The sequence below is a fragment of the Podarcis bocagei genome (assembly GCF_964188305.1).
Source record: "Podarcis bocagei genome assembly, chromosome: 7".
NCBI lineage: Eukaryota > Metazoa > Chordata > Lepidosauria > Squamata > Lacertidae > Podarcis > Podarcis bocagei.
Window position 1 is genome coordinate 34,419,310 of NC_138132.1, and position 21,872 is coordinate 34,441,181.

At 48.2% G+C, this 21,872-nt stretch overlaps 1 protein-coding gene across 3 annotated transcripts in view; it reads left to right on the plus strand.

Annotated features, from left to right (window-relative positions):
- The window catches only part of HPCAL4 (hippocalcin like 4), a 44,109-nt gene extending 30,197 nt beyond the window's left edge, over window positions 1-13,912 (plus strand). For 2 of the 3 annotated variants that reach the window (XM_081202513.1, XM_081202511.1), the window contains exons 2-4: window positions 9,140-9,309; window positions 9,988-10,203; window positions 10,582-13,912. In XM_081202513.1, the coding sequence (XP_081058639.1) occupies window positions 9,148-9,309; window positions 9,988-10,203; window positions 10,582-10,779 (576 nt within the window). In that variant the 5' untranslated portion in view covers window positions 9,140-9,147 and the 3' untranslated portion in view covers window positions 10,780-13,912. Of the gene's footprint in view, window positions 1-2,108; window positions 2,233-9,139; window positions 9,310-9,987; window positions 10,204-10,581 lie in introns of those variants that run through there. The other variant, XM_081202512.1, reaches the window with a different exon arrangement.
- The last annotated feature ends 7,960 nt before the right edge of the window (window positions 13,913-21,872 follow it).

Genomic DNA, 21,872 nt, shown 5'->3' on the forward strand with positions numbered 1-21,872 from the left:
TGTTTGTTGCTGTGATTAATTTACAGCTTGTTGAGGGCAATGGACATTTCTTGTCCTCTAAAGTTTCCCATAATTCAATTCCATTTTCATAAGCCATCTCTGGCCCACTTTGAGATTCTCACCCACTTATACTGGAGCTTCCTTTTTCCTACTGGGGGTTCTGGGAAGAGAAAGGGGTTGAAACCTCACTGACCTGCCTTCTCCATCTTTGAGGTGTTGGTTTATTAGGTATGATGAATGTGGGGGTGGTGGTGATTTTAATTTATTACCCTTACTTCACCCTAAGGTCACAGGGTGGGTTGCAAGAATTTAAAATGCAACATTAAAAACAGAAATAGAGTGGGTCCCAAAAATGTAGATTTCAGGTGTCAAAGACCAGGGTGAAGACAGATACACTCCTGTGAGGAGGGCATTCCACAAATTAGGGGCTGCCACAGAGAAGGCCCTATTCCAAGCCGCCGCCACTCCTGAACTTCTGAGGGCAGCAGAACTGCCTGCTTTGCTGATCTTAACACCCAAGGGGTCTGTAGGGAAGGAGACAATCTTTCAGATATTTGGAGGGCTTTAATACAAACACTTTGAATTGGGCCTGGAATTGAACTGGCAATCAATGCAGCTGTATTAAAACAAGGGTTATCTGAGATCTAAATAGAGCACCACCCACTAACCTGGTCGCTGCACTTTGGACCAGTTGAAGTTTCTGAGTCCTATTCAAGGGCAGCCCCACATCAGGGGTGCCCTGAGCAAGGACAGAAATTGGCACCCCCTAACTTAGAGTAGGTACCCATATAAATATAGGTTTGATAATGATAATGATCATTTTGCACCCCCTCGTCTTGGTGCCCTGTAGGGGGAAACTCTAGCACTTCCCTAAATCCAGCGCTGCCCACACAGATTGCAGAAGTATGGGGTATGGTCACTTTTCCCAGGATCTGGAGCAAGACTATTTTCTGCTACTCCAGACGGTAGGACTCAAACCAATGGATTCAAATGGCAAGAAATTAGATTCTGACTAAACATTAGGAAGGACTTTCTGACAGTAAGAGCTATTCGACAGTGGAATGGACACCCACGGAAGGTGGTGGACCATCCTTCATTAGAGGGTTTTTAAACAGAGGTTCAATGACCATCTGTCAGGGATTATTTAGCTGTGGTGTCTGCAACACAGGGGGCCCCCTTCCAGCTGTGCAATTCTGTTATTCTGGTTGGTTGTTTCTTTGCTTTTAAGTTTCTGCCCCTCATGACTGCAGAGAAAATGTCTAACAGGTTAAGGCTTAGGATTCAGAGGAGAGCTCAGATAGGATGTACAGTGGTTAGGTGTAAAATCTCCGGACCTCACAGAGCTTTCTGCCCTGCCGTAATGTGTGCGCGTGCTAGCTCTGTGCCTCTTGCCCCATCCCACTCTCCAGCATCCCATACCTTTCATCCTCGCCTAACCTACACATTAGAACTGGGACAAATAATCCCTTTTTGAACAGAAGTAGATTTTCTTCAAAATGGTGCCTCACTTCTCCCGCTCCTAAAACAGCAGTAGGATATTGACTTCCAGTTGATTAGGCTCATGAGGCTGTCCCCCGCCCCCAATCACAGCCACCTGCCCAATAACTGGCATCAAGTGTGACATCAGGTGATGGGGCAGGTAAAGACATGGTGGGAATTCCACATCAGGATTCCCTAGTGCAGCTAATGGGACCAATGTCAACGCTGATCAGCTTTTGACAGCGTGATCAGCTTGTGAGCATTAAGAGGAGCACCTTTGAAATCCACTGGTGCCATTTCACCCTCTCCTGGGGTGGAGAACATCTGTGGCCCTCCAGATGTTGCATGACTACAACTCCCATAATCCCTGGCTGAGGCTGATGTGCGCTGGAGGGTCAGTGGGGGAGCACAGGTTCCCCACCCCTGCTCTATTTTCAAGGTAACTCAAAAAGCCACCTTTCCCAGGCTAAGTTCTGCATCTGAGAGGGTCATGCAAATGGTGCCTCCTTTACAACAGGTTTCCTGTTCTCTTATGCAAATAATTTCCCCCTGTCCCAGCCAGCATAGAAGGGCTGTGTGTCGACCAGAAAGGGAGGCAAATTTCTGCAGCTCACACACTAGACAGAGATTCCTTGAGTCCAGCCGCAAATCTGCATTCACACCCCAGCTGTTGGTTCTGCCTTCGCTTCACAGTAGAGGCTTTGGTGCATTGCGAGAAAGAAATAGACAGAGGCACGTGTGGCAATAAGCAAGGTAAGAGCATGGAAAAAATACAACCATTGTGTATAGTGGCCTTTGTGTGCTGCAGGATCAGAGGACTTTTTTCCTTCTCAAACTGGGTGCATCCAGGTGGTTCTAATTTGGGGGAGTGAGAGGATTTCCCTGTCTGCAGTCCAGAAATGTGGGCACTACATTCTCTGGGTCAGACCTATCATGCAACAAGGTGAAGTTGTCTGCTTTGGGTGCTACCATGGCTGGGTGTTGACGAAGGTAGGAACTGGTGTCTGACCCTGGGAAGAAGTGTGTTGTGTGAGATGAGAGCGAGAGAGGGAGAGAGAGAGAGATTTGAGCATCATCACAAGGAATGAAATATCTTCGGCTGTGGCGTCTGTAGTGTCGTTGCTGCATATGGCTGAGAGACTCTCTCTGGAGGGCCATCATGATTGGCTTCAGCTTGGACTACAGCCCCCATCAGCCCCAGACAGCACAGTTGAATGATGCTGGGGCTGATGGTAGTTGAAGTCCAAAAACATCTGGAGAGTGCCAGGTTGGAGAAGGCTGGCTTAAAGAAGTCACCCTCCTTTCCATTTCCAGCAGACGGCAAAATGCTCAGTTTGATGCCTCCTGTTCTGAAATATGCTCCCCCAAACCTATATTTTCTTTTGGCCAGTTTCACCTTCATTTTGGCTCCCAAAAATATTGGCAACATTTCTATCAGCCTTTCCCCAAGCTGGTGCCCTCCAGATGTTATGGAGGACAATTCTCATCAGCCCCAGCCAGCACAGCTGTTATTGCCAAGGGGTTCTTTCCATGGAAGCACAACTTAGCTTATTTGCCAACAAAGCAGAAGAATTTAGAGAAACAGAGTAGAATCATGAGTTCAAGGGAAATGTCTTATCCTCGACCACATTTAGAAATAGAGTGAAAAATGCAGCATTTACCTCCCGAGTTTTACTGGGTTCGTTTTAATCTTGTCTGATTAATAGCGGAGAGAAGCAAAAGGGGAGAAGGAAGATAAAAATTCCCTCTTCTGAATGTTCCCATGCAGACAAGCCCAGTGACACGACCTAGAAGCAACACCAGCTATTGCAGCCTTCTGGCATTTAGTGCCGTCTGGGTGTTTTGGACTGCAACTCTTGTCTACCTGGGGTCACTAGGAGTGGCTGTCTTAAACATCTGGAGGGCACCAGGTTGGGGAAGGCTGCCCTGTTGAAAAAGGAAACAGGTGCTCCCTTCCATGTATTTCTTGTTTGCACTCCAATACCAAACCCTTACAGCTCACCAGTAATATCTGGCGCAAAATAGCCGGTGGGTTTGATTTTCCTCTTCGTCTCTTGAACTTGCTGCCTGAACAGGTTTTTGCTTTTGTTTTAAAGAACAAGAGTAGAGAACCTTTGGCCCTCCATTGGAAAATGATTCCTAGCTTCCCTGACCCTTGGTCATGCTGGCTGGGGCTGGCTGGAGGGCTGCAGGTTCCCCATCCCTGTTTGAAAGAGGGAGAATGAGAATATACTGAATGCAGCTGTTGGGCAGCCCTTTCGTGTGACACAAGCACCGAAATACATATCAGCTGGATGCAGCTTGGTTTTAGAATGTGGGGAGACAAGCCGTGCTTGAGGGTCATAGAGAAGGCGTAACATAATAACTGCTTGCAGGGTGGGATCAGAATGCTTTTGCTCGCTTCTATTTCTGTTCTTCCTTCAAAAGAAAATGAAAAAAATGGCTTAATTGTGCGGAGGGCAGGGGGCCTTTTTTGGCTGAATCAAATAAGGTCTGTGGAAGGAAGATGGGGGAAACAAATGGGGAGACATGCAAGGATGAAAGAGTTGGCTGGTAGCTTCAGGGATGTGCTCTGCTGCTGCTGCTGCTGCTAGGAACAATTTCACTACAGTGCAGCTGTTGCCATGGCAGCCTCAGCACCCGTTGCTATGTGTAGCAAGGATGGGTATTGAAATGCTTGTCCCTTCTCTTCTCTGCCCCAAATCTCCTCCTGAACATAACACCCCAGTGAAGGAGCCGGGGGGGGGGATCAGAAAAGCCTGAAAGGGAAGCTGTTATTCATAATCTCTTTATTGTTAATCAAAAGAGGTAGCTATTTTGGTCTGTTAGAGCAAAATCTACAGAGACGGTGGAACAGAGCCATTATTAGGGCTGGCAAAGGTTCGCAATGTAGCTGCAAGCTTTTCAGTTACACAGAGCTCTTCCTCAGTCTGGAAGTAAGGATACCCTCTTCTCAAAATATCTATTTATTCACACAAGTGTGTGCCTGTGTGTATTATACAGATATGTAACATTTTGCCTAAGGTGGAATACAGCGCAACACATTATGTCACCTATAGAGCTTTTCAGAGCCCTTTAAAATGCATGTCCCATTTTGTTGTGGCAAAACAGATGTGAGCTTTCAGGCTTCCTGATCTGGAAATTAAACCGTGCGTGCCCACCTCCAAACCCAGCAGCCTTTCAGCTGCACCATGAGCAAAACCTACAACATTTGGAGCATTTTTGTTTAGAAAGCAGTTGGGGGGGGGGGAGGAATGGGACATGGCAGAGGCTCACAACTTCATAGAGGATAAGACTATCAGTGGCTGCTAGTTGTGATAACTCTACAGAATGGTGTTATGGTTCAGTGGTTAGAGCATATACTTTGCATGCAGACGTTCCCAGGTTTCAAGCTCCAGGGCATCTACAGGCAGAGCTGCAAAGCCTCCCTTTCATGATCAGAGACTGAAATGCAGGGTGGGTGGGTGGGTTTGATGTGTGCTGTGACATTTCGCTAGGTGCCTAATCCCACTTTGTTTCCATCAGCCCAAAGGAAAGGATGCTGCATGCGTGACAATTTTCTTTTATTTCTGTATTATAAAAATGCAGCTCTTTCTTGCAAAACTGCTCTAGCACAAAACAGCTGTTTGTTAATTTTTTTTACAAAAACCCCAAACCATAAGATTTGCTTCGTGTGTGCAAACAAGCGAGAGCAGCACAGATTTAGAGTGCGGAGGTGGGGGAGGTGAGCCATCTTTTTGGCGATAAGTATATAGAGATGTGACCAATTTTCAATTACTCAATCTGCAAAGGGGCTGGAACTCAGGGAGGGTGGACAACAGCACACAGCCCAAATACACCCCAGGATGGACCGGCCACTCCTGTGCTTATTAGGGTCCTTCAGGAGGAATAAATACAAAAATTGCAATGTGAACTGGAAACATCAAGATTGAAAGCACTCATGGGTGTATGATGGCACACAAATGCGCACATGGGAAAATTGGCCCATGCATGCATTAAAGCCCTAGTGTGGACACAGCCTCAGGACGAGGCAGCTGGTATGTTCAGAAGGAACCTACCTCTGAATCGTAAGGCAAGGGCTGCCTCTGGCCTTCCTGGGGGGTTCTTACTGGCTACTGTCGGAAGCAGGATGCAGAACCAGGCCTTTGATCTGCTCCAGCTGGGCTCTTATGTTAACCTTTCTCTGCAGAAAATATCCCCCACTTCTCCTCCTCTTGTGTGTATGGAAGGCTGCATGGATACATGATTTGTGTTGGATGGAATAGCTGGGCAGTGACAAAGAAAGAATTGGGCTTCCTGCTAGGGTCTCCGGCCATATCACCCCACTCCTCTCTGCTGGCTGGCACACCTTTTTCACCACACAACAGTTTATTGTGTGCTTAGTGCTGCTCCTGCATGCAAGCTTTGCTGTGTCCATATCACATTTTTCTTAGCAAAATGTATGTTATTTCCCCATTTGATCTGGATCTACCATTTTCATGGAAAATTTGGTAAGTAAAAAAAACGACAATAACAAAAGCAAACCAGTGACAACCTAGATTTGGATTAAATGGGGGCGGGGGGGTATGGGATGGCAATTTTATGAGGACAAGGTTGTGTGAGTGCAGCAAACAACCACAACCCTGTATGCCTCTAAACTGCTGCACGGAAGCACTTCTGATCCCAGCTGCCTTCAAGAGCAAAAACCTAACCGGAGGATGGAATCTCTCCTCCCAGCCTTTGATTTCCCTGAAGGTCAACAAAATAGCTATCTCTTGAAATGCAAGAGGGGAGGGCAAACATGTGAAGTGTGCCCTCGTCAGTTGCTTGGCACCGAGAGAGAAGTGACAGAGGGGAATTTAACTGGCAAGGCAAGGGAAGGCTTTTGCATCTCCTTTGCTTGAGCAGGTGGGGAAGGGGGATGTGAGCAAGGGGGTCACCTGCCTCCACCTTTTCATAGAATCATAGAATCATAGAATCATAGAGTTGGAAGAGACCACAAGGGCCATTGAGTCCAACCCCCTGCCAAGCAGGAAACACCATCAGAGCACTCCTGACATATGGTTGTCAAGCCTCTGTTTAAAGACCTCCAAAGAAGGAGACTCCACCACACTCCTTGGCAGCAAATTCCACTGTCGAACAGCTCTTACTGTCAGGAAGTTCTTCCTAATGTTTAGGTGGAATCTTCTTTCTTGTTGTTTGGATCCATTGCTCCGTGTCCGCTTCTCTGGAGCAGCAGAAAACAACCTTTCTCCCTCCTCTATGTGACATCCTTTTATATATTTGAACATGGCTATCATATCACTCCTTAACCTCCTCTTCTCCAGGCTAAACATGCCCAGCTCCCTTAGCCGTTCCTCATAAGGCATCGTTTTGACACCTTCTTCAAAACACAAACTCCAATTACGAAGTCAGGCTATTGGTTCGTGCCTATCTTTGTACTGCAGCCTTGTCCAACCTGTTGCCTGCCAAGGCTGCTGGGGAGGGGGATGAGGGCAGCAGAGGAGGGAGACAGGTTGGAAGAAAGCTGCAATGGGAGGCGCTGGTTCAGGGCAGTGAAGGCGGTAAAGGTCCTGTGTGGGTGTCTGGAGGCGGTTGGAGGATGGATGGCGGCTAACAGATTGAGGTTGAATCCTGACAAGACAGAAGTACTGTTTTTGGGGGACAGGAGGCGAGCAGGTGTGGAGGATTCCCTGGTCCTGAATGGGGTAACTGTGCCCCTGAAGGACCAGGTGCGCAGCCTGGGAGTCATTTTGGACTCACAGCTGTCCATGGAGGCACAGGTCAAATCTGTATCCAGGGCAGCTGTTTACCAGCTCCATCTGGTATGTAGGCTGAGATCCTATCTGCCTGCAGACTGTCTCGCCAGAGTGGTACATGCTCTGGTTATCTCCCGCTTGGACTACTACAAAGCGCTCTACGTGGGGCTACCTTTGAAGGTGACCCGGAAACTACAACTAATCCAGAATGCGGCAGCTAGACTGGTGACTGGGAGTGGCCGCCGAGACCATATAACACCAGTCTTGAAAGACCTACATTGGCTCCCAGTACGTTTCCGAGCACAATTCAAAGTGTTGGTGCTGACCTTTAAAGCCCTAAACGGCCTTGGTCCAGTATACCTGAAGGAGCGTCTCCTCCCCCATCGTTCTGCCCGGACACTGAGGTCCAGCTCCGAGGGCCTTCTGGCGGTTCCCTCACTGCGAGAGGCCAAGTTACAGGGAACCAGGCAGAGGGCCTTCTCGGTAGTGGCGCCCGCCCTGTGGAACGCCCTCCCATCAGATGTCAAAGCGATAAACAATTACCTGACATTCAGAAGACATCTGAAGGCAGCCCTGTTCAGGGAAGTTTTTAATATGTGACATTTTAGTGTATTTTTCATCTTTGTTGGAAGCCGCCCAGAGTGGCTGGGGAAACCCAGCCAGATGGGCGGGGTACAAATAATAAATTATTATTATTATTATTACTGTACATGTGAACGCTAAGGGCACCATCAGGGCTGCAGTCTGATGCTTGCTTACATAAGAATCAGCCACACGGAACAGACATTCCACAGCCATAGCTTCCCCCAAGGACCCTATGCCCCTCACAGAGCTACAATTTCCAGTGTGACTTGTATCCCTCTTTCACAGGGAACTCTGGGAATCGTAGCTCTGTGAGGGGAATAGGGGTCTCCTAAAAACTCCCAGCACCTGTAACAAGTTACAGTTCCCAGGATTCTTCGGAGGATGCCGTGACGCTTGAAAGCGGCATAATAGTGCTTTCCGTGTATGGTACATTGGATGGCGCGTGTGTGTCGTGCTGTAACAGTGCACAAAAGGCCGCCTTTGTCACGAGTGAGAGAGAGACTCATCCAAGCAGGGGCTTTTTTCCTGAGCTAACTTCCAAGGGAAGAAATGGAGAGAGAGCCCCATGCAAGGATGGCAGAAGCGAGCGCCTTCCCGTCAGCCATCTGTTGTTCAGAGTGAACTAGCGAAGAAGTGCCAAGGCTGCGTGGGAGCCCTCGCTGGCGATGGAGGATTCGTCATCTCTGCCAAAATAGGACGCCTGTTAAACTGTACAGGAAGTCGTGGAGGGGGGGGGAATAGCACCCTCTTTTGAACTGGTGGCTTTCCTTGTGGTCTGGGCCAGTCCTGCCATTAGCCAAATGGAGGAAACCACCTCAGGTGTCAGTCCCTGGAAGGGCAGCAATGGCAGACCCCCATCTTTTCCCCTGAGGCTGTCTCTAGCTATTCCTCTTTGTTGGCGGGCAGTGCTGTATACATCACGTGTCCTGCACCCCCCGCCCCTCCAAAAAACTAGCCTGCTTGCTGCAGGTGCAGTTGAGGATGCTTGTACTGAGGAATGAATCAGTCATTCTCCGTATACAGGAAAGATGTTTGATGCCATCTTGTCCTTTGCCTCAGGCAGGAAAATGTCTTAATCTGACCCTGCCTGCAATACGTAGGTTGATAGGTCAAGGGGGAGAGAAATGGAGGGGAGAGCTGTGTGACAATGTATGTTTTTCTCCAGTGGATGCTGTGAGTCCCCTGATGAAGGGAAGTGGTGGCAGAGGGCCAAACAAGGGAATAACATGTTGTTGTTGTTGTTGTTGCTTTTGTTGCTGTTGCTGTTGTTGTTGTTATATTTGTTGCACATAGGCAAGGGGTTTACTATCGCTGATGACATGTCGCTTTTTCTCCAGAACCAGCAATGGGCAAACACAACAGCAAACTGGCTCCAGAGATGCTGGACGACCTGGTGAGGAGCACTGAGTTCAATGAGCAAGAGCTGAAGCAGTGGTACAAGGGCTTCCTGAAGGACTGCCCCACGGGCATCCTCAATTTGGAGGAATTCCAGCAACTCTACATCAAGGTATGGTGGCGGTGGCATGGAGTCCGTGGTTTGTACAAGGATGCAGAGGCTGCCTTGGTGGGCCTTGTTGAGGTCCTGCTGTCTGAGCCTGGCATAGCAGCAAAACTTGTTCCCACAAGACAGGGACCCTCAGGCCCTCCCAGCGACTGAATGTGGCCCTCCTCCACACACTCATTGTTTTTGTCAGGCTGGAATGTGTCTCTGAGCTGCAATAATGTCCTGAAACCTCAGACTTTTGCAATGGTGGGCTCTCCTTCATTGGAGGTTTTTAACCAGAGTTTGGATGTCTGTCTGTCAAGGATTCTTAAGCTGTGATTCCTGCATTACAGGGTGTTGCACATGATGACCCTTGGGGTTCTTTCCAGCCCTACAATTCTATGATTCTGTGATCTCCACGTTGGGAAATTGCACCATGAATACAATAGGGGAAAGAGCAGAGCACGAATTCTGCAACCTGCTTGTGACATTTTCTGCAATGTTGCCTTGCCATTGTCAGCTGATGCTGGTGCAGCTTGTAAGCAGAGCTTTCCTATCTAGGCTTTAAATTGGAAAAGGCTTGAATCCAATATAGGTGGCCTATGCCAAGTCTTTGCCCGGCTGTTGCCCACTGGCCTCCCAGATTGCTGCTAGCTGCTTTCCCTCTCATGGCTGCTCCTATCCCATCTTATCTCCTTGTAGTTTTTCCCCTACGGCGATGCCTCCAAGTTTGCCCAGCATGCATTTCGCACGTTTGACAAGAACGGGGATGGGACCATCGACTTCCGGGAGTTCATTTGCGCTCTCTCAGTCACCTCCAGGGGAAGCTTTGAGCAAAAGCTAAACTGGGCCTTTGAGATGTACGACTTGGATGGAGACGGCAAGATAACACGCTTGGAGATGCTGGAGATTATTGAGGTATGGGAGAATGCTAGCAATCTCTGTGGATGTGTTTCTTCCACAGTCTTGGTGGATTAGATTAATATAGTGCAGGCTTTGGTAACCCAACGCTCTCCAGATGTTAGGGCTGGCTGGGGCTGATGGGAGTTGTAGTTCAAAACCTCTGGAGGGCCCTAAGTTGACAAAAACACGTTTGGGGCATGAGCACTACATAGGAAGCCTCCTGTAGACAGCCAGGTAAGCTCTTTTCCTGGGATGGCAAGACACTGATAACAGCAATTACCTCCACCTGCCCTCTGAGACTAGTCCCTAGCAGATATCTCCTGGCTACAGAGACCTCAGAGAGTCTCTGAACCACAGAGCCATGTCCTCAGTCCTTTCTCCTTTGCCTTCCAGGCCATCTACAAGATGGTGGGCACCGTCATCATGATGAGGATGAACCAAGATGGGTTGACGCCGCAGCAGCGTGTCGACAAGATCTTCACAAAGATGGACAAAGACAAAGATGACCAGATCACTCTGGAAGAGTTCAAAGAAGCCGCCAAGAGTGACCCTTCCATTGTCCTCCTGCTGCAGTGTGACATGCAGAAGTAGAGGGAGGGTCCCAATGCACAACTTGCCCCCTGACCTCCCCTGGCCTGGCCTACCCATCCTTGCATCTTTCCCCCCTTCTCCTGGGGAGCTGCAGACTCCACTCCCTGGGACAGGAGGCACTGTGTTTTGCACAGCCTCCTGGGCCCCAAACAAGGCCCCGCCATGCAATCCTCTGGGGCCTGCAGCTCATAATTTGCACAGTTCCTCTGGCCATTGCTCTTGTGACCTCACCAAGGTCCTATTAGAATGAATTTCTTCCGTCTCAACCCTCTGGTCCCACCATCTCTGGGGCTCGTCATCCCTCTTGCCTCCCCCTTTGCACCCGGACATTCCCAAGAACATACAGGCCAACTTACCTTTCGATGGCTTGCCTATATATCCATGATCCTTGACAACTGCAAGGTCTTGTAATCCTCAGAAGTCTGTTATCCTTCACTTCAGTTGTAGCTCTTAGGATTAGGGCAGATCTCTTCCCTCCGGTGACCCTCTCACGTAATCTTCAGATGTGCCCCTTGAACAGCAGCTCTGGGGCAGCCATTTCCCTCCCCTGCCCTGTAATCCCCCCTGCCCAACACACGCAGCTTGAAGCCCCAAATGGGGAACAGGTCATTTCTCCCCTCAACACCTTTCCTACCCCTTTCTTCACAGCTATGAATAATCAATGGCTGCAGCAAAATGTCCTAGCAATGGGTCAAAGGTATTCTTTCCCCCTCTAGACTCTCCTCCTCCTCCTCCTCCCTTCCTTGAAAATAGAGTGGCACCGCTTGCCATTGAAGGGGATGCCATTGCCAGAGGTAAGAAGTGTTTCTGGGTAATCATAGGACAGCATTCTCCAATCTGGTGCTGGCTAGTGCTGATGGTTGTCGTCCAAAACATCTAGAGGGCACTGTGTTGGGTAGCACTGTCCTAAGATCGCCATGTTGAAAATGCAGGGTGTTCTGTGTTTGCTCTTCCTGAATCCTTTGCTCTTGCCATCCCATCTACTAATGCACAGGGGGAAAGAAACACCTGCATTTCAAAAGGGCTGAAGAATCAATGATAGGTGGGGGAAATGCTGTAGGATTCTGGGATTCTGGCATTCCATGTTTGAACCATCTCTCCTTCTTCCACCCAACATGAGAAAACAGTCAGGTTTTTTCGGGGGGGTAGGGGATACTTGACTGCATTTCAAATATAGTTATTGTACATTTTATATTTGGCTGCAAAGGGAGCCCCTTTGAAACACAGAACCTGAGGCTTGCATTTTTAGGGTGCAGCTTTGAATGCTGGCAGAAACCTAATGCAGAAGATCTGTGGTCCTGCAGGTGTTGCTGGTGGTCCCCAACTCCCATCACCTCTGACAGATGGTTTTGCTGATTGAGGCTAATAGGAGTCAGAGTCCAGCAGCATCTGCAGAGCCTTCTGTTCCCCACTCTTGACCTGATCACCCCAGTCTGGAAGAGCAGGGCCAACCCTACTAGACCTTTTTGGTGGCTGAGGCGAGACACACTGCCAACACACACACACAAAGAGATCCAGGCCTGCTGGAAGGAGACCAGCAGTAATGTAGTCAGCACCAGGTTGGAGGAATGCTCCCTTTTCTCCAAGACTCTCCCTGGCTTTGGCTTTCAGCTGTGTCTTTGGTTTATCCAAAACTGAGATGGAAGTCGTTGCCACCAAGGCCAGAGAAGGGTGGCAGCTGGAAGAAAAATGGCAGCGGGGATCAGGATCTCCTGTCTCTTGTGGAGCATGCTGCCCATTGCTTCAGGTTGCCTCACTGGTGCACTGGCGCTGTGGAAGATAATACTGGGTTTTGTTTTGTTATTTTACTGTAGGCGAGGAATTCATTTTGCCCCCAGGTTGAGCGAAAACAGATTTGGTTTGGAGCCAAACAATCCTATGTCAGAATTGCTGGGGTGGGGGGACCTGGTGGGAGGGGTCTCTGCTTTTTGTTGGGACACTGCTGCGCTTCCCAGACAGCCCTCTCTTCTCCCCCCTACCCACCCCCTCTTCTCCCACCCCTCTTCCAGATTGCATTTGGCCTGTGGCAATGTGGTTGTGTGAAGCTCTCGGCCCGGAGTGAGTGGGTGGGCTGTGTGCCCTCTTGTTCACTCCTTGAAAGTTTACAATTTTGCAAACTTGCACTGTGATGGAAGCCGCGTTAGCCCATTTTTCCAGGCATGAAATGTGGGTGAAACTTAAAGAAAATGCCCCAATTTGAGCAAAAGTGAAGAAGGCATTGAAGAAGGCAAGACATGAAGGGTAAAATAAATATGGGGATCCTCTGTAATGCCAACTAGAGGAATCAAGTGGAAAAAAATATTACTATTGTTATTATTTTTGGGACACTCTTGGCAGGGCACCTGGTGCAGGAGAAGACCTGGGAGGTGGGAGTGGGCTGGCTATGCTGAGCTCTCCCAAAGACTCAGCTCCAAAGCAGTGAAATTGCATAGAGATGAGCCCTAAGACCAAGGTTCAGACCTAGTGCTGCGCAATAGTTTAGCCTTAGGAGGATGAGCCACAGCAAGTCTCCTTACACACACTCTTCTCCCCCTTCCTTCACCTTCTGTAGCAATTTGCATGGAGGAGTTCAGAACCTTCCACGTCTGATTAACTGCAGATTCCTGTGTCATCTGAAACTGCCTAAATTGACTCTTAACGATACTTAGCAGAAACAAGCCGACTTCAAACCATAATTTAGGAATCTGGCTTCTTTCAATTCAAACCATAGTAAGATTAACTGCACCATAAGGTTTGGATGGCACACTAAACTGTGGTTAAGCAAAATCTAAAATGGAAGCAGAAGGTTTGACTCACCTCTTTGCAGCTGCACCAGAGTGGAGAGTCCTTGGGCTTGAGGCTCACCTAGGCTCACTCTTGTAACACCAAGCTGTGGTTTATCTTAGCATTACACCTGAATGCAGCCACAATATGGACCCACAGCCAATCCCCAGGTCTGCTACCTCCACCCTTCATTGTCCCCATCCTGAAATGAAGATTATTCTAGAGATCTTGTCCTGTCTGCTTGTTGTGGTTTTTGAATATTGTAATAATTGTTTAGAAATTGTGATGTTGTTTATAAATATATACATACATAGTCTTTTTTTAAAAAAAAATTACTTGGGGGAAATAAAATGTGTCCAGCACAGTGGAAGTTTAGAACTTGGCCTCTTTTTCTTAAAAAAAAGAAAGAAAAGCAATTATTTATTTGTTTTATTTATTTAACAAGTTTTATATATGATAATTTAATAATTCTCACAACTTATATAAAATGGTATTAAATATTTGTTAACATTTTCATTAACATTAGACTTTTAAAACAGCAAACATAATAAAATTATCAAAATATAGATAAAATCAGCATATTTTAAAAAACAAATGTACATGGTAAAATTACATTACCTTAGAAAAGATTTTAGGAGGCGTTGAACACAGTACAATGAAGGCACCTGCCTAATATCAATAGGCCGGAATTTCCAGAGAATAGGTGTTGCCACATTAAAAAAGTGATTTCTCATAAATATGGAACAAACACTGTGTGGCTCTCGGAGCTTTTCTTGCATGACGAGGGAAATGAAGGGGAAATTTGCAAACCTTACTTTGGACCTGGGTTATGGTTATGGTTTAAACATTGATACTACATTAAGGGACGCGGGTGGCGCTGTGGGTAAAACCTCAGTGCCTAGGACTTGCCGATTGCATGGTCGGCGGTTCGAATCCCCGCGGCAGGGTGAGCTCCCATCGTTTGGTCCCAGCTCCTGCCCACCTAGCAGTTCGAAAGCACCCTTAAGTGCAAGTAGATAAATAGGTACCGCTTTATAGCGGGAAGGTAAACGGCGTTTCCGTGTGCTGCTCTGGTGCCGGTTCGCCAGAGCAGCTTCGTCATGCTGGCCACGTGACCCGGAAGTGTCTGCGGACAGCACTGGCTCCCGGCCTCTAGAGTGAGATGAGCGCACAACCCTAGAGTCTGTCAAGACTGGCCCGTACGGGCAGGGGTACCTTTACCTTTTACTACATTATCGCTGTCTGAGGGGCTGTAGCACAACAAAAGCAGGACAAAAATACAAAGCAAAAAAGCCAACCCCAGAACATTTGCAGTATGAAAAGTGATACAGCTGCTGTTGGTAGGGAGGAAGGCAAGGAGGCCCAACAGTAGGTGGTGCCAGAGCCACTGACAGGCAGAGCCAACTCATTCTGGCTTGGTCCCCATCTTACTCTCCACTGGGTTCCACAAAGGCAGGGGAAGCTGACAACTGGGGCCACTCACCTGGACTGGATGTCAGTAAGAAGGCAGGCAGGGGGAGGGCTGGCTGAGAGCAAGCTTAGATTGGGGGGGCATGGCCCCACTCACCCTCAGACACCATCCTCCTCCCCTGACATGCAGGCTCCACTGTCACTTCTGCTGGCCTCCACCCTAAAACACAACATTAATACCTCAGGTTAAGTACTTAATTCGTTCCGGAGGTCCGTTCTTAACCTGAAACTGTTCTTAACCCGAGGTACCACTTTAGCTAATGGGGCCTCCTGCTGCCGCTGCTGCACAATTTCTGTTCTCATCCTGAAGCAAAGTTCTTAACCCGAGGTACTATTTCTGGGTTAGCGGAGTCTGTAACCTGAAGCGTATGTAACCCGAGGTACCACTGTAAAGCCACACTATCCTGTGGGCATGGCTTTTAACAGCCACTAGAGGGCACTGGAAACTACGGAAAAGGCCAACTCCCGGCCTGAGGGCAGGGAGCCAAGGAATTGCAAACGGGGAGAAAGCTGTTACACTCAGGTCGTGCTTGCAGGCTTTGTACAGAGAGGCATCTGGTGGGCCACTGTGTGAGCACAGGATGCTAGACAAGATGGGCCTTTTGGCACGGCTCTTCAGATCTGATGCTGTCCCACGTGGGATCCTTTTCTGGCCCGGAGGCAGAACTGATTTTCCAACGTGCGTTTGGGCGGCTGGAACTCAAAGAGCTGTCTGCTTTGCAACCGTGTCTGTGCTGCTGCGTGCCCTGCCATTTAGCGCAGGGATGAGCCAACCTTGAGAATCAACGTCTTTCGTCGTGCCTGCCTGCCTACCTGCTCAGGGTGACTCACCAGAAGCACAAATCACACTTTCCATCCCATGTTCTGCCTCCCCCTCCTGCGAGAACATTTGTGGCAATGTTGAAGGATTCCCAGGACTCTCTCCCACCCTGCACACACACACACACACACACACACACACACACACACACACACACACACCGTGGGATCTGGATTTGAGCAACAAACCCTCCAGACAGCTGTGTCAATTGTTCTTTCGTTCAGCCAACATTCCTGCCAGCAAAGATGTGTGTGTGTATATGCGCTTAATGCATCATGTTTGCGGACACCCCAATCTCCAAGCAGCGAGAGACTACAGGGACGCCTGCACTTACCTGGGATTTTCTATTTCCTTGGAAAGGAGGTCAATGGAGACTGTGGTGTTCTTAGGTTGTCTGGTTTTATTGACACATGTGTACAACCTGAGAATGAGATGGGTGGGCTCCCAGCATTAACACACCAACAGCTTTTATGTCCCCATTAGGGTTTCAGGGAAGGCCCTGGTCATAGTTCTGGGTCCAGCACAGAGCAAGACAGTCTAACTGTTTCCCTGTTTGACAGTGAGCTGGTGCTGTCAAAACAGTTTGTTTATAGCTCTGAATACACTACAAATTATTTGACACACCTTGTTAAACTTGAGAAACTTACGGACTTCAAATAAAAACATCTTGAAGGTCCCAGGCCACAGAGAAGTTAGGCTGGCCTCAACTAGAGCCAGGGCTTTTTCGGCTGTGGCTCCGATCTGGTGGAACACTCTGTCACAAGAGACTAGGGCCCTGCAGGACTTGACATCTTTCCGCAGGGCCTGCAAGACAGAGCTGTTCCACCAGGCCTTTGGCCAGGGCACAGCCTGACTCCCTCCCTCTGCAATCTTCGCGGAGCTCTGGCCCAATGGTTGCCAGTGGCTTGATTTGAATTAATTTTATAATGAATGATTTTAGAGTGTTGTTTGTGCTGTACTTTTGTACTGTTTTATTGTTGTTAGCCGCCCTGAGCCCGGCTTCTGCTGGGGAGGGCGGGATATAAATAAAATTTATTATTATTATTTATTATTAAACACCTCTGCCCTTCTCCCTTCCGCTTCCCCTCTATTCCCCATTGCTTTGGTGGGAGAGAACAGGGGAAGGTTTGCATCAAAATGGTCCAATCGTTCTGGTCAGCAGGAGATGATTTGATCTGGAATGTGAAAAAGGGTTGTAGTTTGTGGCTTGTGACACGAGGATCTGGTTTGCCTGCAAAAGGTCCCAGGTAGGGATGGAAGGAACCACCCATTTTGGTTCTCTCAGTTTTCCAATCCCAGATTCAGTTCTCCACATATAAGGCAGTTTTCTATGTTCCTAACGTGCAAAGGAACAGCAAACAGAAAAGGTGCAGAATACATTTGCAGCATCGCTTGGGGGGCACTACTGAGCCCGTTGCTTCTGAGAAAAAGGTGCCATGGGTGGGGGTCAGCAAGCTTGAAGCCTTGTCACATCTTTTGAGAAGCAAGCCACAGCTGGAAGCAGATCACCTATATTTAAAGGGAGTGAAATTGAATCAGTGGGCTCAGATAGCTGGATCTGCGAGAGGGAGAGGCATTGGGAGCTTGCTCTGAGCTCCTTCCTCTCCCTGGCAAATTCTAGGCCCATCCTTCTCACCAAAGTGGTAAACTGGCCCACTTCCAAAATGGCCCACAGCAGATGGCAGAAGTAGGGAAGGTCGCTTAACAACACATTAATTAAGCTCCTCCACTAAGAAATTAAGTAAATCCCTTCAAAGAGAAAGCAAGCTTGTCAAGGACAAAGGTAGCTTTCTCCCGGGCATGCTCAATTTCTATGTGTGTGTCATTTATGTAGTTATTGTACAGATAAATATTCAGTTACTTGGACCCACACTTTGGCACAGCCCAAACAGAAGTTGATCAAGTAAGTCCAGAAATTCCAACTTGGGGGCAGGGAGCATAGGTTTATTTGATTTTATTTATTACATTTATATCCCACCTTTCCTCCAGAGAGCGCAAGGCGGTCACACAGTTCTTTCCCTCCTGATTTTATCCTCACAACAACCCTGTGATGTAAGTTAGGCTGAGAGACAGTGACTGGCCCAAGGTCACCTAGTGAGCTTCATGGTTGAGTGAGGATTTGAACCCTGATATCCCAGGTTCTAGTCCAGTGCTCTAACCATTACATCATACTAGCTCCTGTGGATGGCCAAATACATTTTAGCACCTGAGGCGAACCACAAAATGGCATACACACACACACACACAAACACATGTCACTTCCAGAAAAGAAAAGTTGAGTGAAAATCTACATCAGGAACAAAGCTGGCGGCGGGGGGGGGGGGGTGTAATGCTTTACATTGGAATCTGCTGCCCCTGTAGATCCTGCTGCCTGAGGCAGTCACCTTACCTAGTAACCTCATGGGTGAGCTGGCCGTGTCTGTTGCACAAGAGTGCCGGAATTTGCCAGTATGTGACTGAATCCCACCCTAAAAGAGTGGCAGTCTGGAATCGCCCTAAGGCTGGGTCATGGAAGAAAAGACGAACAGCTGTTCAAGAGTGGGAGCTGGCTCTTTGAAGAAAAGGATGGTTTGGGGGCTTGAACACAGGGTCAGAGTGGAGCAGCAACATTTCCTTCTGTGTCCCCTTGACATTCTGGTCAAGGTGATAACTGTACAGCCTTCCCCAACCTGATGCCCTCCATATATTTTGGACTACAGTTCCCATCAGCCCCAGTCAGCACGGCCTGAGACTCTGTCAGATTCACAGGAGAAAAGATGTGTGTGTGTTTATAAATGTGTGTACAGTACAAACATATCAGAGAACCCATTTCTACTGTTGCTTAATGACAATCTTCAACACTTCTTGTCCCTCTATTAATTCTCCACTATCCATATTTTGTTCTCCTCCAAATCATGGCCTTCCCACACTTCCCCCTTCTTCAATCCAGATTGTCTCATGCTCCTTCCTTTTTAGAGTATCCCTGATATGAGAAAATCCGGTCTGAAGGAGTGGAATGTGTGGGAAGGCAGCACTTTGGAGGAGAATATGGACAATAGAGAATTAAAGGAGGAAAAGGAAGCTCTGACTATCCACGTTAAACAGCACTATGGATGAGGCTTTAGTAAATACAGGGTAGGAGGCAGGGATGTGCCCCACAAGGGCTGCTGGTTGCATTTAAGTTTTTGTCCACTAGTGGAAATCCATCTCCCCCTATCTTGCTTCAAGATAGGATTCATTAAACACCCACCCCTATTATGTTCACTTTTCTGGATAGCCATAAACGCAGGCACCCTTTGATGGTGGGGGGTGGGGGTGCCACCAACTTGATTCATGAGGGGCCCCTCTTACTATCATCTGAGTTTTGTTAGGGGCCAAAACTACTTCTTGGTCCAGGGTCCTGCCAAGTGCTTCCATCCCGATCCTTTAATTCAGTGGTTCCCAAAGAGAGCAGTTTACCTCAAAATGAGCACAAAGGGGGCGGCAGGGAGTGCTGGAGGTGAAAATAATGGTAAGACTTTGAAAAACTGGTATCACTTAATCAAGTTCATCAGTGTTGTTTAATTAATTAAACTAAACGGTTTTAATTGGATTTTGAATAAATGTGCAATGAATTGTTCCTGTTTTGAAATGTTATTATTGTCTTCCTCAGGGAGTTGGGCAAACCTCTGTTCTGAATAGTGCTTTTTATAAGGTAGCGTAGGGGTTGTTGGAGATGAGTTTAAGGCCAGAAAAGATTTGGGAACCCCTGCTTTCATTCCTTGCCCCCTTCATTTCTTGGTAGAAGCGCCATGCTTTCAACAGTGGCATAGCCAGGCAGAAATGCAAGAGGTGTTGTCTCTTTCTTTCTTTCTTTCTTTCTTTCTTTCTTTCTTTCTTTCTTTCTTTCCTTCTCCCTGGCAATTACTGCATCACTAAACATGATGCCACCCCCCTCCCGCTCCTCCCGCCAACCAGGTGTTCAACACCCAGAGCTTGTGTTGGTGAAAAAGATATTCTGCTGGGTGGGTCTGTGTGTGTGGAGGGGACAAAGAGAGAGTGACTGTGGCGAAAACTTCTTTACTGTGGTTTTATCCTAATGAGAGTGTTTTAGCCGTGGAAAATTAAGCTCCTTTTTATATCATAAACTGGACTGCATTACATAACCACATACTCTGCAGGGATTATCATTGGGCACTTGCATCAAAGCATCTGCTAGTCATTCTTGCGGGTAGAGCAGACACCAGCCTTGTGCAAAGGGGGGGGGAGAGAGAAAGAGAAAGCAGGGATTTTTGAGGGGAGGAGGGGGACTGCACCCCCAAACCTGCCAAATGATGCTATGCAAGGTTCCAAATAGACTCCTCCAGTAGAAGATACGTATGTTGCACACATCTTTTGTGGAGCATGAAAACTATCTAGAGGTTATGGGACAGGCTCTCAGGGGACCCACCCAGATGGTGTCTGGGTGTTGAAATTGGATGCAGCAGAGGAAAGGGCTGTGGGGTCCCCAGGGCCAACCTGACAGCATTTTGTGGGTGAAGGGATCCTGCTGGGGTGCCTCTCTGGGGAACAGCCAAGCAGGTCTGGCTGGGTTGGATTGTTATGCAGGAGAGGGAAGGATCTTGGCAAACGTAGCCATCCCTGGCATCTTCTTCTGGGCAGCATCTCTTAAAGATGCAGCAGGGCTCAGTCCTCATCAGCTGCACCAGCTGTACAGTGTCTGCTTCATTTTGCATCTGTGCAGTTCACACCTGTGGGTGCCTCTGGCTGTGCTGGTCTCCAGGTGGGTGGCAGGTGGCAGTAAGGGAATGGTGTGAGCTACAGAGTCCATTGAGCTGCCTGCAAGGCAGAAAATCGAGGTAGCTAGAACCAGCTAAATCGCCTTAGAGCTTTTGACAATTAAACAGTATACAATTTTGTATCAATAAACTGTGGTGTGTCTCCCAGGCACATCCTTGTGAAGGCTGTGTTTGCTATATAATGCAAAATTCAGCATCTTGAACATTTCCATTTGCACAAAGCATCCAGCTGGCAGAAAGTGGTTGTCCCATCTTTGGCAAAGAAATTAGACCCTTGCTTTAGTGCTGAGAACTTATTCCGGCTAGATTGAAAAGAAGAGGGAGGAAAAGTGAATTCACAAAGAAGATGTCTAATCAGCAGCAACTGGTCAGAAAAGGAAAGTGGAGCCTCCTGATTCAGAGGCAGAGGCCAGAGTCCGGCTGGATCAGACCAAAGGCCCATCTGGGCTGACATGTCTGCTTCCACAGTGGCCCACCAGATGCCACGAAGGGAACCTCACAGGCAACCCCCCCAACTGATATTTCCCACAGGTGTAGAGGAACCTTTTGGGGGCTGAGGCGCACAGCATTGCTCCTGGCAACCTGTGTCAGTGGGTGGCCTCTGACATTTACACAAACACAGACCCTTCAGTACACACAGAGACACTGACACACGTAGCACACAGACACCGAAAGAAGATCTGATGTGGGGGTGGGGGTGGGGGAGAGAATCCTGTCAATCCTAGAAGGTTGTGCAGAAAGATCAAAGTCACAGCCATACCTCAGAGTCCCTTCTCATTTTACTTGCCTGAACACTCCTATCAGCCTTCTAGCTCACACATTCCCATTGGTAGTGGAAGGCACCAATAGCCATGCAGCTGCGTAATCCCCTTTTCAAAGCCATTTGAGTTGGTGGCCATCACTGCACCTTGTGGCAGGGAGTTCCACAGTGCAAGCTGTGTGCTGATGTGTGAAGAAAAGCTGCTTCTGGTCAGCCTTGACTCCCTCAACCTTCACTGGATCATCCTGGTGCTTTTCTAGCATTATAAAAGGGAGGAAACCCTCTTTCTCCAGCCTAGTTCTATATAGGCTAACTAGTTCTATTCGCCTGCTCTCATGCTTAAAACATGAACGGAGCTTTTAGAGAAGTCTCTCTCTTTCTCTCAGGAATATACTATTTGCAGTGCCCAGCTCCTTTTAACTGCGATTGCATGTTGATTTGCAGTGAAACACTCCAGATTGCCGGGGGGGGGGGGGACACTTCCCTGCAACAGGACCAGGAACAGCTTGCCAGTACTGTAGCT